Raw genomic sequence first — 17,894 nt, forward strand, 5'->3', positions numbered from 1 at the left:
ATGTAATTGGTTTCAACTAAATTTAGTCTGTGTGTGAAAGAAGAATGTGTGAAAGAATGTGCTTAAAGTAGGACGAGGAAAGTGTGTTTATGTGTGAGTTAGAGAGAACACACAGCCTGTTCTTCATACATTTTTAATCGACATACACGTTTAATCGACATGGGATTGCCTGACTACAGAAAATGATGTAAATAGGCGAAAAATAATAGGCTACCATTCAGTCAGCTCCTGGCACCATGTCATTACCCAGACTCCAGCTTACTAAAAGACATTCTGAAAAAAATGAATTTACTTATGATTAAAAACTATATTCATAAATGTATATTTTCAAAGAAGACGCCCAGATTTCAAACCTTAATTTATGAATTTGTAGCCTTACTAGGGCCGTTATTGCATGAAACTCATTTCCTGCTCAAATGAACAGGAAACCTGGTTTAAAAATCAGATAAAGCAACACCTCACGGCACCACGCCTCTCCCCTATTTGACCTAGATAGTTTGTGTATGTATTGATATGTTGGCTACGTGAGCCTTTAAAAATGGTTTTGATGTAGTTCTGTTTATTAATGTTCTGTATTATGTCATGTTTCATGTTTTGTGTGGACCCCAGGAAGAGTAGCTGCTGCTTTTGCAACAGCTAATTGGGATCCTAATAAAATGCCAAATACCCTCAAGTTACATAGTAACAAAATAGTATTTGCACCATAACATTATATAATTGGATTTGATGTACCCGTATGTTGAAATGTGATCTGTCATCTTCTATTTATTTTATTTCAGGTGGTTGTTCATATTGTTCATTTCCCTGACCAATTTTTTTTAATTAATTTGTAACACATTTATATATATATATATATATATATATAAACATTTATACACAGTTTTCGTCAGAACGTTGCGGGTCGTGGGATCAAAAGGGTCTCGGAAGGCGTGGATGGTTAGGGCGGGTCGGCGAGCTGTGTTATTAGGGCTGTGTATAATCCCGACCTCAAAGACCATATGGGGAGAATGGGCAGGCGGATAATGGAGTTAAATGGGCACCATTCTATGGGTTTGAATCGTTATTCTTTGTGTTTGTTTGCTCTGGTCATTGTTTTCTTGTCCTCATTGTCGATTTAATCAGGCGTGATGGAGAACGGCCCAGTAACAGACTGAAGGGCTCTTTGAGAGTCCGAATCCTCCTGTGGACAAAGCAAGTGTCATAGCCAATGTTCCCTTACATTTCTTTCAGCACTGAGGAAATTTCAAGTCTGCAAACCTGAACATTGTGCAATTTCCGGCGTTTACTGTCAACACTGAGGCTGCACCTGCTTTAAGTCACTGTTTTAACAGTGGCTAGGCCTACATTCCAAGACACCTTTGAAAAAACATGCAGGGTTTGTCATTAACCTGTTTATCAACTTGTTCTTCAGACAAGGACATCACTGAAAATGCCGTTGTATAGGCATGTCCGTTAAGAGCAAATTCGTATTTACTATGACGGCCTACCCCGGCTAAACCCGGACGACGCTGGGACAATTCTGCACTGCCCTATGGGACTCCCAATCACGGCCGAATGTGATGCCGCCTGGATTCGAACCAGATACTGCAGTGACGCCTCTTGCGCTGAGATTCAGTGGCTTAGACCGCTGCACCACTCAGGAGCACCATAGATTTATGCAAGAAACCACTTTACAAAATAAGAATAATTCTTATTCCCATATAATTGTTATTATTACACAGAATCAGACAAAAATCTATGCTACCCTCTGCCTATTGGCTACTTAGCTATTCAAGCATGTCTCAAAATACAACACTGCCCTTTTAAGACATAAAAACATCTGCTTGACTCAGATGGCTAGAAATGTACACAGTTTCTGCTTTTGTATGAAGCAATCACTCCATCATTGCTGACCAGAAATGAGCTATAACTTGGCTAATAACTCACTAACTAGCAAAGCCTATCAACAAATGTGCACACGTGGCAGTACATACGGCTCTCGCTTTTATCTCAAAACAAGCACATATATCTAGTCGCTTGTGCCAGTCGTTGGAATATAATTCTACTCAGAAGTTCTCTGCAAAATATCTTGCATACACTCTCCTACAAGTCGAAGTTCGTTTTGTTTCATATTTGTTGCATTGAGAGTGGCTAACATTACTTTGATTCGATCACAATTCTGGCCACAGTACAGGGACATGTTGATTGTGTTAACAAAAGGAGAAAATTCCAAACCTCCCGGGGGCTCTGCATACCTTTCTGGGATGGTTCGAGTAAGGGAGGCGCCCTTATGTCTCCATACGGGTGAATGAGTGTGTGTGTGTATTTAAGAACAGGGGTTGTTGCACAAGTCCCAAAAAATAAGCATACAGGAGTGAGTCAAAATAGGAAAGCTGGCATAGTTTAACTCTAATTAGGCTACGTTTACTATTTTTCCAAATTGATCTCAATTTGAACATTGGAAATGGAGACTCAGGTCGCAACCGGTTCCATTGCCAACCCTGTTCAATTTCGGGACCAGGACTATGTAGCCCTCCTAGATGCGTGCGTTAAATCCGGTTCGCTGTTCTCTGACTCAACCTTCGCCCCGGACCAGAGCTCAATCGGTATGCCTACCGACCCGGATCCCAAAAAGGAGATCAAGTGGCTGCGACCCAAGGTAGGCTACTGTCCTATCAGTGTATACACAAGCAAGTCGAGATCTACCGCAGTGATTTCTTTTTTAAACACGACTTAAAAAATGAAATATTAAAATAATAAAACTGTTCTGTAGAATTGAGGTTTGTGCAGTAGGCCAAATACATTATCACAGCATATTGGCTATACGCCTGGCCGGCCAATATTGCTATTATTAGGCCATATTATATTTAAAAACTCGAGCTTTGATAGCAAAATATTTCAGTTGTAGCACTTGCGAGGCACAGTATAATTTGAAATAATGAGCTTTTTTATTTTACTGGACTGATGCTAACTGCCTCTCAAGTCAAATCATGATATTAGTGATTTTCAGGTCGGAAAGTCAGAGCTCTAGAAATATTTCCGACTTGGAATTCCGATTCCCCCCCCCCCCCCCCCCCCCCCCCCCCAAATCGGATCTCGTTTTATTCCGAGTTCCCAGTTGTCTTGAACACACTGAAGTATGAGATTAGTCTCAGCTGAGGGAGGGAGAGAGCAGCAGAGTCCCTGCTCTCTCCTCCCTTTCCTCTGGTGAGATTGACCAGAGAGAGATGACACAATCTTCCACCTGATGGCGAAACTCGAATGTTTCAAACCGCGTCTGCCTCATGCACAAATTAATGTTGTCCCTATGACCAGAGAAAGCTACATATTCCTTGATATTACAATAGACAGGACTAAATGATAATAATAATAAAAACGCAGGGCTATTGGTAGCCTACACTTGGATACTCATTCATTGCAGCTCCAGTGGAAGTAGGAAGAAGCGCGTTTTGTTTGTAATAGTGCTTTAATAGGGCTCCTGAGTGGCGCAGTGGTCTAAGGCACGGCATCTCAGTGCTAAGAGGTGTCACTACAGTCCCGGTTCACATATGGCTGTGATTGGGAGTCCAATAGGGCGGTGCACAATTGGCCCAGGTTTGGAACAGTACTGAATAAAAACTTAGACGTGAACTCACTCAGAATAGCAGCTCGTCACTTTAGGTTATTCTTTGACAGTCTCTCTCTGGTCATGGTTTTAAAAGTTATGAAATCTCACATAGGCTAGTATCAAATTTTGTGGCCAGGATGACGGAAGCTGTAGGCACAGTGATTTGAGCTACCGGATTGGCCAGTGCCGGCACACTCGATTTAGCCACAGATCTCCCGGTCTGCCAGGTAGGCAGAGTTGGCAGCGCAACACACACACACACACACACACACACACACACACACACAAAGGAACTCAATCCTTTATCGCTTTTCTACAGGAATGTTTGGTGATCATCTAGGGATGCCTTGAAGATGGACCAGTCGATCGTGATCGACCGATTGGTGACAACTGGGCTACATCAGGGTTCCCCCCCCTCAGCTATGCAGTGCTAGGGGGAAAAAAAAGTGCACCCAGGGGGGGCCCCAGGACAGAGTTTGGGGAACCCTGGTCTACATGATAGCCAGCCATGTGGTCACTCTCAAAAACATACTTCTAAATTGCAATAGTCAAATTTCTTAGTCATGCTTATTTTATGGATATCTGTAGCCTATGTTATCAATTTTACATTGACATTATGAATTGAGGTTGATGAGGATATGAGTAGCTCTAGTTGTGTACAATTGGGTGATGCTCCTGGACAGATGTAGGCTACACCGGAGCTGACTCACTGTCAGGTGTGGTCTAGTTCTGAGGGAGATAGATTGATCTGCTGGAGCGTATTCAGAGAGAGAAGAGAGCGAATTGACAGAACGGAGAATGTTGAGAGAGAGAAAAGAAAGAGAACTTACAGAGTTTGTGCCAAACAGCTGGACAGGAAATCACTAAAAGCAGAAAAGACATGGAAAGAGGAGAACAACCGAAGAAGCCATGGAACGTCTGTGATGCAGTTGAAATCAGGAACATTGCTTTGTCATCATCCAGTCAACTGTTATGTGAATGAAACAAAGAGTTACACATTTCCTCAGACAGTGTAAACTGTAGTCTTGAACTCTGCCCTGTGTCTCTCTCTCTCTATCTGCAGGAGATCAGTGCCAATGCTGTGTTTGTGGAGGACACAACCTGCACCACCGATATCTGCCAGGGCCAGCTGGGTAAGTGTGTGTGTGCGTGCGTGTGTTTTAAGCACCGTAGGATGGGATATCATTGCAGTAACAGGTAGATACTTATGCTCACTCCAACTCACAGTTTTCATGTAGAACTAGATTGACCTCACCTCTCCAAACCTATTCTCCAGGGAATGGGGTTGAGATGATATCCTGGTTCTACTATTTGTGTGGTTCAGACTCTGATTAGATATCCTCTAATCACATTGAATAGGTCACCCCTCCACACCACCCCAGGGGCTCCGCTCCAAACACATGTCCCAACAGCATGGGGTTCGGGGAGACATTCTGTGCTCTCACCTCCCAGTCCCAACCTCCTCGGGGGAATCTGTGGGTCTAAAATGGATCCTGTGGTTACACCCCTTTCTCCCATGAAAAACAATGTGCCTTGTTTATCACCGCTTTTCATGCGATGTCCAGTCTGTTTTTCATTGTTGTGAAATAGGGAGAATTCTCATGTTGCTCTCTTGTTATTGCTTCATTATTTGTCCTCAAGGTTTGTGTAAAGGATCTGGTGGCAATGTGGCATCCCTTGTGTGTGTGTGTGTGTGTGTGTGTGTGTGTGTGTGTGTGTGTGTGTGTGTGTGTGTGTGTGTGTGTGTGTGTGCATACGTGCATCAAACATCAACACTTCTTTCTTTCCTCTACACGGACACAAAGAGCAGCTGTTTACTGTTAGAGAGGAATGTGCCTGTGTGTGTACAGGCATGTTTGTGTGCGCTTGTGCATGTGTGTGTGTTTGTGAGGGAGAGAGTGTGTGAGTGTGGGAACTCTGCAGTGTTAGAACTTCCTCAAGCGTCAGGAAATGATTTGAAATGGGAAAAAAAAACAAAAAAAACATGTAGAATCAATTGAAATAAAATCTAATTCATACGGCTAGTTATCATACCTTTGGCCTGTCTCTTTGTTTTTCTAATAGGTGACTGTTGGCTTCTGGCTGCCCTGTCCTGCCTTACCATGCACCCCAATCTCTTTGTCAAAGTGGTACCACCTAATCAGAGCCTGACAGAATCCTATGCTGGCATCTTCCACTTCACGGTAATGCGTGGGGAGGGTTCCTGTGCTTGCAGTGTACATGTGTTCTGCATACTACATTTTTTGTCGTTACAATGAGAATGTCCATTAAAATCGTATTAGTACAGCATGCCATGTAAAAGAGTGAGAGTAGCAAAAGCAGGACTGAAAAGTAGTAGTGTCACGTTTTAATGTCACATGCACAAGTACAGTGAAATGCCTTTCTTCCAAACTCAAAACCCAACAATGGGGCGGCAGGGTAGCCTAGTGGTTAGAGTGTTGGACTAGTAACTGGAAGGTTGCAAGTTCAAACCCCCGAGCTGACAAGGTACAAAACTGTTGTTCTGCCCCTGAACAAGGCAGTTAACTCACCATCATTGAAATTAAGAATTTGTTCTTAACTGACTTGCCTAGCTAAATAAAAGGTACATTTATAAAAACAATGCAGTAATCAATAGCAAATGTATTAATAGAAAAATAAATAGGAATATGAAATACACAATAAAGTAAGTAAGTAGGTAAGCATGCTATGCATGTATACAGGAACTATTTTAAAAGTAAATTCCAATACCATATTTACATGTGCAGGGATACTGGAGTGATGGAGGTAGATATGTATAGGGGGTAAGGGGACTAGGCAACAGGATATAAGATAAACAGAGTAGCAGCAGCTTGTATGTGAGTGGAGTCAGTATAAATGTATGTGTGAGTGGGCAAATGATGGAGTTTGTGTGTGTGTGAGTGCGTAGGGAGCCCTGTGAGTGTTTAAAAAAATAAAATATTTAACCAGGTAGGCAAGTTGAGAACAAGTTCTCATTTACAATTGCGACCTGGCCAAGATAAAGCAAAGCAGTTCGACAGATACAACGACACAGAGTTACACATGGAGTAAAACAAACATACAGTCAATAATACAGTATAAACAAGTCTATATACGATGTGAGCAAAGGAGGTGGGAAGGGAGGTAAAGGCAAAAAAAGGCCATGGTGGCAAAGTAAATACAATATAGCAAGTAAAACACTGGAATGGTAGATTTGCAATGGAAGAATGTGCAAAGTAGAAATAAAAATAATGGGGTGCAAAGGAGTAAAATAAATAAATAAATTAAATACAGTAGGGAAAGAGGTAGTTGTTTGGGCTAAATTATAGGTGGGCTATGTACAGGTGCAGTAATCTGTGAGCTGCTCTGACAGTTGGTGCTTAAAGCTAGTGAGGGAGATAAGTGTTTCCAGTTTCAGAGATTTTTGTAGTTTGTTCCAGTCATTGGCAGCAGAGAACTGGAAGGAGAGGCGGCCAAAGAAAGAATTGGTTTTGGGGGTGACTAGAGAGATATACCTGCTGGAGCGTGTGCTACAGGTGGGAGATGCTATGGTGACCAGTGAGCTGAGATAAGGGGGGACTTTACCTAGCAGGGTCTTGTAGATGACATGGAGCCAGTGGGTTTGGCGACGAGTATGAAGCGAGGGCCAGCCAACGAGAGCGTACAGGTCGCAATGGTGGGTAGTATATGGGGCTTTGGTGACAAAACGGATTGCACTGTGATAGACTGCATCCAATTTGTTGAGTATGGTATTGGAGGCTATTTTGTAAATGACATCGCCAAAGTCGAGGATTGGTAGGATGGTCAGTTTTACAAGGGTATGTTTGGCAGCATGAGTGAAGGATGCTTTGTTGCGAAATAGGAAGCCAATTCTAGATTTAACTTTGGATTGGAGATGTTTGATATGGGTCTGGAAGGAGAGTTTACAGTCTAACCAGACACAGAGTGCACAGAGACAGAGCAAATATACAAAGATACAAGGTAAACTCGGTCCATGTAGCTATTTTTTTTGCTATTTCTCAGTGGTAAGGTGGAAATAAAGAGTTATTAAGGGAACAAAGGAAATGAGAGAATATAGGCATGTGTTAGTGTGTGTTATGGGACCAGGTGGGGCAACCACTCCATTTAGTATGATATGTTACGTTTCATGTGGTATGTATTAATTTGTGGTTGTCCATCACCCATTTTGTATGATATGTTACGAATTACAATTTGTATTACTGGTATATGTTACAAATAAGCAAAACGTTCAACATGTTACGAAGTTGAAAAATGTATGATATGTTAAGGATTCTAGCTAGGTGCCTAGCGTTAGCTATCTGGCTAACATTAGCTAGGTTTGGTGTTAGGTGTTAGGGTTAAGTTTAGGAGTTAGTTTTAAGGGCCAGGGGAAGGGTTAGCTAAAAGGGTTAAGTTTAGGGGAAAGGGTTAGCTAACATGCTAAGTAGATGCAAAGGAGCTAAAAAAGTAGTAAGTAGTTGAAAAGTTGCTAAAATGCTAATGTTGGTCGTGATGAGATTTGAACTCGCAACCTTTGAGTTGCTAGATGTTCTCGCTGTGCACCCACCCGCCTTTTGTTTTTGCTTTTAGTAACCATCTGTCTTATGTAACCACACGAAACGTGACATATCATACTAAATGGAGTGGTTCGGGTTTACGTACAGAATAATACAAAATGCTTTGAGACCAAGTTGGGTGGTGTAACTAATATTCCTCTCCAGCCATTACCACGTGCCCGTCCTCCCCAATGAAGGTGCCATGAACCCCCTGTGATATGGAGATATATGTGATCGTATAGAAATGTAAGCAAAGTTTGAAAGGGTTGTTTTAGTAAAATATTTTACTTGTTTGGGCTACTTGCGGTCATTTCGCAGTCTACAAATAATTTGTTATTATGTTCCGGCCCCCTGACCATCCACTCAAGAAAAAATGGGCCTGTGGCAAAATCTGGTTGATGATCCCTGCCCTAGATTAACTTTGCCTGTGCTAGTTTGCTTGTACTGCTGTATAATTACCCCACTAGATTTATGACCCCCCCACACACACACCTTTCATCCCCCCTTCCCATCACTAACGAGGGAGATCTCTAATTAACCCCCCCCCCCCCCCCACACACACACACACACACATTTTCATACACACACCTCTAACCCATTCTCTATCTCGTCTCTGCAAACTTTGGTCTCTGGACCAATTGTGTCAATTTAAAGGGATTGATTACTAAAACATTGCCTCATGAAATAACATCTGTGAAAAGACATGCAATGGAAACATTAAAACATAGAGGTCATGAGTTATGACTCTGTAATTGCTTTAATATTTTCTAATGTCCTCTCAGTGAAGTATGTGTGGCATGACTTAACATGTTTGTCGGAAGGAAGGGGGATAATATGAGTAGACTTAGATAGCTGGAGGGGTTATGTTGGGAGTGTAGTCCAGACTTGTAGGTAGCTACTACCCTGGGATACACACACACACACACACACACGCTTATGGGCAAGCAATTAGAGAACATCACCAAGTCATAACTCATGACCTCCAGGATGTTTAAATGCAGGCCTGTACTTGCCCACTGTTACGCAACACATTAAATGTAGATTTCTCTCTCACCTTCTCCCTCCCTCTCTCCCTACATCCCCCTCATCCCTTCTCCCTCCCTTACTGTCCACCCTCTTTATGCCTCCCTCTCCCTCGCTACCTCCCTCCTCCTCCGTACCTCCCTCTCCCTCCCCCTCCCTGTGTAGTTCTGGCAGTATGGTGAGTGGGTGGAGGTGGTAGTGGATGACAGGCTGCCTGTACGCGGAGGCCGCCTGCTCTTCAGCTACTCCTGTACCCGCAACGAGTACTGGAGCGCCCTGGTGGAGAAAGCCTATGCCAAGTGAGTCAACCGGGGTGTGTGTGTGTGTGTGCGCGCGTGTGTAATATGCTATATGGTTGTAGTGTTTGTGTGTGCCTGACAATGCTCTTATGAGGTTTCAGCTACTCATTTGAATAAGTTTATCATAAGGCACTTTGAATAAAAGCATCTGCTAAATGGCAGAAAATGTAAATCTAGAAAATGTCCCCTTCCTTTATCTCCCTCATTCCTCTCTCCTTCCTCTCCCCTACCACTCTATCCCCTCCCCCTTTCTCTCCACACACCTCTCTTTCTCCTGCTCCCGCTACCCCTATCTCGGAGCAGGCTGATCGGGTCATATGGAAGTCTGAAGGGGGGTAATATCTCTGAGGCGATGGAGGACTTCACAGGGGGCATAGCCTACTCCCTCCCTGTATCCTCACGCACGCCCAGGATCATGTGGAAAGCCCTCTCTGATGCCCTGTCCCGTGGCAGCCTGCTCAGCTGCTTCATACAGGTACAGCACAAACACAAACAAGCAAGCAAGAACACACACACACACACACACACACACACACACACACACACACACACACACACACACACACACACACACTGCTGTACCAACAAAGCTACACACCTTTCTGACACCCACACCGCTCCTTCGTCAATAGCTACTGTGATTGCAAGTGTGACTTTCACTGTGTAAGAAGCAAGTTGCTCTCTATGTGCTGTGTATCTCCACAGGCTAGTAACTATCTTGAGATAGGCACAGTGACTGCAGAGGGACTGGTGAAGGGCCATGCCTACGCCATCACAGACACTGACACGGTATGTATCATACTGTGCTTCCCTGAACTAAAGTCATGAGAAAATAATCCACTTTCCCATTTTGCTAACATAATTGTTTGTGTGCGTGTGTGTGTGGTTCAGGTGAAGAAGTCGGCTGGTGAGGCCTTGTTGCTGAGGCTGAGGAACCCCTGGGGCTTTGTGGAGTACTCTGGACCCTGGAGTGACAAGTGAGGAAGTGTGTGTGTGTGCATTTGTGTGCGTGTGTGTGTTTCATTTTGTCGCTACACAGTAATCCCGTGCTCATTTTCCTGTGTGTGTGTGTAATTGCAGGAGTAAAGACTGGGATGATGTGGATGCTGCTGAAAAGAAAAGAATTGAGCTGAAAAATAGTGAGGACGGAGAGTTCTGGTAGGTTCTGGCATTACAAAAACACGTAGACACAAACCCACATAGACACAAACCCACATGGACACAAACCCACATGGACACAAACACACATAGACACAAAAACGTGTATACACAAAAACGCGTAGACACAAACCCACATAGACACAAACCCACATGGACACAGACACAAACCCACATGGACACAGACACAAACCCACATGGACACAGACACAAACCCACATGGACACAAACACACAGTCTCACCTTATGTCTGCTGTACTTTGTTTCTGTTGATGCACACACGTGTAAATACAATGTAATGTACAATAACTGACACCAAAAATGCATAGATGATGTAATGTATTATAGATGACTCCAAATGAAACACTGTGTACCATGTTGGACTATGACTGCTTTTTCGTGTCTCAAAACTCTGTTTGAGTGGTCCACAATGTGGTCTTTTAAAATCTGCATTTTGCATTGTCAACTATTGTATCATTGTGGAATGACACTTTAATAAATGTCTCTAACTCTAACGTGTAATCTAGTTTCACACAATACAACAACAGCACACAAACACATTCCAACAGTGCGCGTCCCTCCCTGTGTGTCAGGATCAGTGCGGAGGACTTCAGCAAGCTGTTTGGCACAGTGGAGCTGTGCAGTGTGGACCCTGACCCCATAGTGGACGAGGACACACCCACCGACCCCGACTCCCCTGCCGCCCCCATCTCTTCCTGGACCCTCAGCTCCCATAAAGGCTCCTGGGTATCGGGCTCCACTGCAGGGGGAAGCTGTACTTACCCTCGTGAGTGTGTGTGTGTGTGTGTGTGTGTGTGTGTGTGTGTGTGTGTGTGTGTGTGTGTGTGTGTGTGTGTGTGTGTGTGTGTGTGTTTCCAAAAGCAGAACGTTAGTAATTTCATCTACTTGTCATTTACTACCTTCCTTGTCATTTACTACCATCAATCCCTCCTCTATTGTAGGATCCTTCTGGAAGAATCCCCAGTTCCAGCTTGTCCTTGCCGAGCATGATGACGATCATGCGATGACTCCGGAGGAGAAGAAGGTGGCCGAGAACCAGAAGGAGAAAGTGAAGCAGTGCACCGTGTTGGTGGAACTACTGCAGAAAAACCGGAGGAAGAAGGACAAAGTCAACTTCCTCCACATCGCCTTCCACATCTACAGGGTGAGAGAGGAAGGGAGAGCGAGGGAGAGAACATGCGCTGTCCCCGTGTGTGCTGTGAATCTGAATGTTCTACATGTTCAGTTAGTCTGACGTTTTTCCTGTCTCCGCAGGTTCCTCCAAAGGTGAGTATCATGTTGGGAAGAAATTGGGAAAAAATTAAATATTTTCATTTGTTAGATAATGTCACTTTTAATCTAACAACCATGTCTGCTGCCCCCCTCTCTCTCCAACCACTACCTACATCTCTCCCTCTTTTCTATATCTGCCTTCTTCCTCTCTCTCCTCTCCTATCTTCCCCTCTCCTCCCCGCTCCCCCTCTTGTAGCTTCGGGGCCTGTGTCTGGACCAGAGCTTCTTCTCCTCCCAGCAGCCTGTGGGGAGTTCTGGGAAGTACCAGCCCCTGAGGTATTGTACCTCCCTGCAAATACTGTGTCACATGTTCATGAAAACAGTCTACAAAGTTGTATCTCATCTCTTCTTCTTGTCATTTGTCGCCGTAGGGCTGTGTGGAGGGAGGTGAGGCTGGACCCGGGAAACTATGTGATTCTGGCTTCCACCTACAGTCCCAACCAGCCTGCGGAATTCTTCCTCCGCGTCTATTCCAAGACCGGCAACAATCTGGGGTACAGAAGGGGATGGGTGGGGGCGGGTGACGATGATGCTGCCGATGATGACAGTTCATGACAATCTCATATTGCGTTGAGACTGATGGAGCTCCTCCTTGTATTCCAGGACCAAAGATTTCACCTGCTCCACTGGCTTCATCATGGTGCGTTGGACCTTACTGAAGCATACTTCTACTGCACTACCGCTCTCCAGTTCAACAAGCCAACTGTCACTGTGTGTGTGTGTGTGTGTGTGTGTGTGTGTGTGTGTGTGTGTGTGTGTGTGTGTGTGTGTGTGTGTGTGTGTGTGTGTGTGTGTGTGTGTGTGTGTGTGTGTGTGTGTGTGTGTGTGTGTGTGTCCGTGTCCTTCACAGGTAATGTCAATGCCACCAGTCTTGCCAGAGGATCGCAAGAGAGTACAGAAGACCTTTGATGAGATGGCGGGGCCTGTAGGAATTCTCTCATCTCAAAATATAACTCAACCATAGAAGAGAATTATCTCCCTTAGACAGTCTTGACCTCCTGTTCTCTCTCTCCCTGGCAGGACAACAAGCTGAATGCTAAGGAGTTCATGAAGCTGGTTAACTCAGGTTCGGTCCTTCATGAGCTCAGGTTTTCATTTCTAAGGTTAATTTAGTCAAACCGTGTCGCTGAACTCCCTAAACTGCTGTCATGAAGGGTACCACCATTTGTACGTTGGTCCTATTGTGGGGAATATTCGTACAATGCAGTACCAGTAACAGCCAGTAGGTGGGAGCAGAGTAGCAAGGTTTCCTCTATCAGGTAGACAAACTTTTTGGGCTAAACAGAGATGACTTCTCTAGGCATAACCTCATAGCTAATATAGCATTAAAATCATCTGCCACTTTCACTCCTCCCCTCTCCCCCTCTCTCAGTTCTGGAGAAAGACTACCAGCTGCCACTGGAGACATGCAGACAGATCATCTTTGGAGAGGATGTATCCTTTCATTTGGCCAGTTGTCACAACCTTTCCCCTTACATCTCAATGCCTTTGTTCTTCTTGCCAGGGCCCGTATCCACAAAGCATCTAAGAGCAGGAGTGCTGATCTAGGATTTGTCCATTTAATCTTATTCATTGTGATCTAAAATGCTAAACTGATCCTAGATCAGCACTCATATTCTGATATGCTTTGTGGATACGGGCCCTGGTACTTTTGAGCGCCTCGGTCTGTGTCTGAAAGCTATCCCTAACCCACCTGTCAGACTGGGGGGCGTAGCAGTCTGACCCGAGAGCAGACAGAGCCTGTGCTGGCCTCTCTTCGCAGTCTGCAGGTACGACTGTGCTAGAGGGACAAGCCCCAAGGTGTTAAGCAATAAAGCCAGAGGGGTTGTGGTATATTGGCCATTATAAACTGCCAATCAACCCTGAATGCTGATTGGCTGAACGCTTTGGTATATCAGACCGTATACCATGGGTATGACAAAACATAAATTTTTACTGCTCTAATTACGTTGGCAACCAGTTTATAAGGGCTGATCTTATGCACAATGTGAAGCGGAGTGCCTGGATACAGCCCTTAGCCGTGGTATATTGGCCTTATACCACAAACCCAGAGGTGCCTTATTGCTTTTATAAACTGGTTACCAACATAAATAGTATTTTTGCTTCATACCCATGGTATATTGTCTGATATACACACAGCTGAAATGCTGTTTCGGCCAATCAGCATCGAGGACACAAAATACCTGGTTTATAATTAGTAATATTACTTAGCTACAGTTACTCAACCATCTGTCATTGACCTCTCACGCTCTCTCTTTTTCAGTCCATCTTCTTCAAGTTTGATCAGGACTCTTCAGGGACCATGAGCCCCTTTGAGCTTAGTCTGGCCCTCCAGGCTGCAGGTTCGTACTCTACACCTGTCATATTTCCATATCTCTCTATCTCTCTATATCTATCTCTCTCTATATATATACTCCACTCTTGAATGGATAATAACCCATTTCTCTCTCCTCCCCTCTCGCTCCTGCTAGGGGTGCAGTGTGATGGCCAGGTCATACAGCTGCTGTGGGAGAGGTTTGGCTCTGGGGAGCCGCATCTGCCTTTCCATGGCTTTGTGGCCTGTGTCACCAGGCTGCGCAAGCTATTCGGTATGTCAACACACACGCACGCACACAGCCAGTTATGTTTTGTTGTCCGGTTATGATGTTCTGCCGTAATTATTGTGTGTGTTTGTGTCCCTTCTCCCCAGCCCTGTATAAATCAGAGAGCAACCCAGAGGTCAAAGATGTGGGAATCAATGCCGTGAGTCGTCCTTGACTATGAAATCAACCAAAACCCTGGCCCTAACCCGAACTTCACGTCCACATCCGGGTTCAACCATATCCTTACCCTCAACCCTAACTCAATGTCCACATCCCGGTTCAACCCTAACCTCACCCACAATCCTAGCATAATGTCCACATTCCTGTTCAACCCTTACCCTAGCCATAACCCTATCTTGACAGTAACCATGACCCTAAACATGAATCATAACCTGACCCTACCCCGTCCTGTGCCAGACCATATCCTCAAGCCTAACTTATACCTTGTCCCTGACCCTAACCTTTATATATGCTATACCTTTACTAATGCCTCTCTAACCTTGACTGGTTGCTCCTCTCTTTGCTGTTTTCTTTTACAGTGGCTGCTCCGCCTCCTGACCGTGTGAGTGTGCTCTGCAAACGGGGTCTCCGCGTGGGCACTGCAGGGGCATTCTGTCTGACCAGAACCATATGATAACATCATGCTTCTGTCGGCGTCCTCGTCCACGCACACACACACACACACACACACACACACACACACACACACACACACACAATCCCTGAACTTTGTCACCATACTATACACCACTGTCATTCTCTACTGCCATATTGTGCTAATAGTGCTTTACATAAATTGACATGGATAGTACCTCTGGAGTTAGTGTCACTACTAATGTATTTGATGTGTACACAGGTATTTTCAGTTTTACAGCCAAGTATTTCTTAAAACTCAAATAATGAGGTGGTATTGCCCAACAGCTGAAATAGTGAAAATGTATTTGAAGCTCTGGAAATTAAAATGAAAAACGCAATGAAATGTATCCAAAAATAAATATTCGCAAACATGAATCTGCTTTGATAATGTAAAATTATTTCTGTGTTTATAAATACAACCCAGCCTCACACACACACACACACACACACGGTGAGTACGGCCTGCCCCGGTGAGGGATTGAAGGTGAGGTCTCAGCTGCGCTGCACTCACCGTCTCTATTCTTATCATACTGACGCCACGTACAGCATCAACACGCACTCGCTGCCTCCTCCACTACGTTCCCTCGCTCCCTCCCTCCTTTGCTCCATTCCTCCCTCCCTCGCGCTCTCTCTAGTAACTCTGTCTCACACTCTGCCTCCTCCTACCTCTGGTTACCCTCCGTGCTCTGTCACACACAAACATTTATGCTCTTGTCATTTCTCCTGATGCAGCTATAAATGGAAGCTTTGCTCACACACAGCTTCCTGTTCGTCTTTATGCGACTACACACAGGTTGCCCGGTTGCCCGTGGCAACAGTCCATCCACCTCGGGACAGAAAGGGAGCGTAGTAGACAGATGTGTAACGTGACTCTATTTCTCCACCTTTGTCTCTCTGGATTCTGGTTCAGCTGACTGAGTTCTGTATGAGGTGAGTTAGTGCGACAGCTGTGGTCTAGCCGAGGGTGGAAAAACAGACATCACTGGGCCCAGGAGACATAATACACATGTACCAGGATGGGGCCCTCCTCTCTGTGTCTCTCTTTCCGCTAAAAAACAAACACACCACACACACCCTAGGGGCTGTATCAGCTCAACCCAGCAAGATATCATTACATGTATTGCCCTGTATTGAGTCATCTGAAATTCAACAGCTGAATTTGAACCAAATTTGAATTGCCTTTTACCCCTACCAAATGTATCCATCTTCTCCTTTCACCCCCCCTTTCCCTATTTTTCTACAATTCCCAAAATGGCCCACTAAGCCCCCCATCACCTGCTCTATGCATCCACCCCCCAACCCACTGGTGAGGTACTGACTGTGATGCTAAAGGCTAGATTAGTAGTTCCTGCATGTAGGCCTATAGACAGGGGTGTAAAGTACTTAAGTAAAAAATACTTGAAAGTGCTACTTAAGCCGTTTTTGGGGGGTATCTGTACTTTACTATTTATATTTGACAACTTTGACTTTTTCGCCACTACATTCCTAAATAATATACTGTACTTTTTAGTGCATACATTTTCCCTGACACACAAAAGTACTCGTTACATTTCGAATGCTTAGCAGGACAGGGAAACGGTCTAATTCACACACATCAAGACAACATCCCTGGTCATCCCTACTACCTGTTATCTGTCAGACTCACTAAACACAAATGCTTTGTTTGTAAATTATTTGTGTCTTGGAGTGTGCCCCTGGCTATCCGTAAATAAAACATGAAAAAATTAAATCGTGCCATCTGTTTTGCTTAACATCTTGCTCCTACTTGAGACGCAGATGTCTCAAGTAGGCACCTGGAAATGCAAATGCGCTACGCTAAATGCTAAATGTACTCGTTAAAACTCAAACGTTCATCAAAATACACATGCAGGGTATTGAATTAAAGCTACACTCGTTGTGAATCTATAAGGAATGTGAAATGATTTGTATTTGATACTTAAGTATATTTTAGCAATTACATTTACTTTTGATACTAAAGTATATTTTAACCCAGAAACGTTTTAGTATTTTACTGGGTGACTTTCACTTCTACTTGAGTATTTTCTATTAAGGTATCTTTACTTCTACTCAAGTATGACCGTTTAGTACTTTTTTTTCACCACTGCCTATAGATGACGAACAGGCTATAGTCATAGAAGGAAATTAAAAATGGCCTAGACATATTCGTAGGCATACTGTATCTCTCCTTTCCAAGTAACATTTGCGGATGATATCACATTTTTCCGCTTTGTTGTCTCTTGGCGTTTGTAGTGCTTCAAAATTGTACTCTAGTTCCGTATCGCCCATCTTGCAGAGACAGACCGCCATCTGGTGACTAAATATAGCATTCTACTATCGATTGCAGTCGAAAAGGCGCTCACTGCGAAAAGGCGCTCACATCATAGACCCCCGCATTAACTGGTTTGATGGAGAGGACCGTTTGAGCTAAATATAGGCAATGTGTGGAAGAAGAATTGTGAAAGAATGTGTTTAAAGGAAGAAGAGGAACGTGTATGTGTGTTTGAAAGAGAGAGCAGGACGTTTTAATAAACAGCAGTTTATAGGCCATCACACATTTCATTATGCAAATCGACGACAAAGAATACAGTAAACTCCTGGCACCATGTCATCACTTCAGCTGACTAACTCCCTGGTGGGTGGGCATGTGTTATGAACTGGGTTTGTTTGTTGCTCAATTCCCCAAAACTGAGTTTAGACGAACAAATCGAGATAGGAATGTTGGTTCAATCTGATTATATTTGCTAGGCCTTCTTTTCTAAATTCATCTCAACTGCCACTGAAA

At 44.1% G+C, this 17,894-nt stretch overlaps 1 protein-coding gene across 1 annotated transcript; it reads left to right on the forward strand.

Annotated features, from left to right (window-relative positions):
* The first annotated feature begins 2,300 nt into the window (after nt 1-2,300).
* Nucleotides 2,301-15,487, forward strand: LOC139383025 (calpain-1 catalytic subunit-like). Its single transcript, XM_071127317.1, has 22 exons — nt 2,301-2,638; nt 4,650-4,719; nt 5,651-5,769; nt 9,310-9,443; nt 9,747-9,918; nt 10,149-10,232; nt 10,335-10,420; nt 10,524-10,601; nt 11,195-11,388; nt 11,564-11,766; nt 11,877-11,888; nt 12,091-12,170; nt 12,266-12,388; nt 12,498-12,534; nt 12,745-12,819; nt 12,915-12,960; nt 13,267-13,328; nt 13,595-13,663; nt 14,158-14,236; nt 14,366-14,482; nt 14,584-14,636; nt 15,016-15,487. The coding sequence occupies exons 1-22, from the start codon at nt 2,444-2,446 to the stop codon at nt 15,040-15,042; spliced, it is 2,115 nt and encodes a 704-aa protein (XP_070983418.1). The 5' UTR covers nt 2,301-2,443; the 3' UTR covers nt 15,043-15,487.
* The last annotated feature ends 2,407 nt before the right edge of the window (nt 15,488-17,894 follow it).

The sequence above is a fragment of the Oncorhynchus clarkii genome, chromosome 24 (genome assembly GCF_045791955.1).
Source record: "Oncorhynchus clarkii lewisi isolate Uvic-CL-2024 chromosome 24, UVic_Ocla_1.0, whole genome shotgun sequence".
NCBI lineage: Eukaryota > Metazoa > Chordata > Actinopteri > Salmoniformes > Salmonidae > Oncorhynchus > Oncorhynchus clarkii.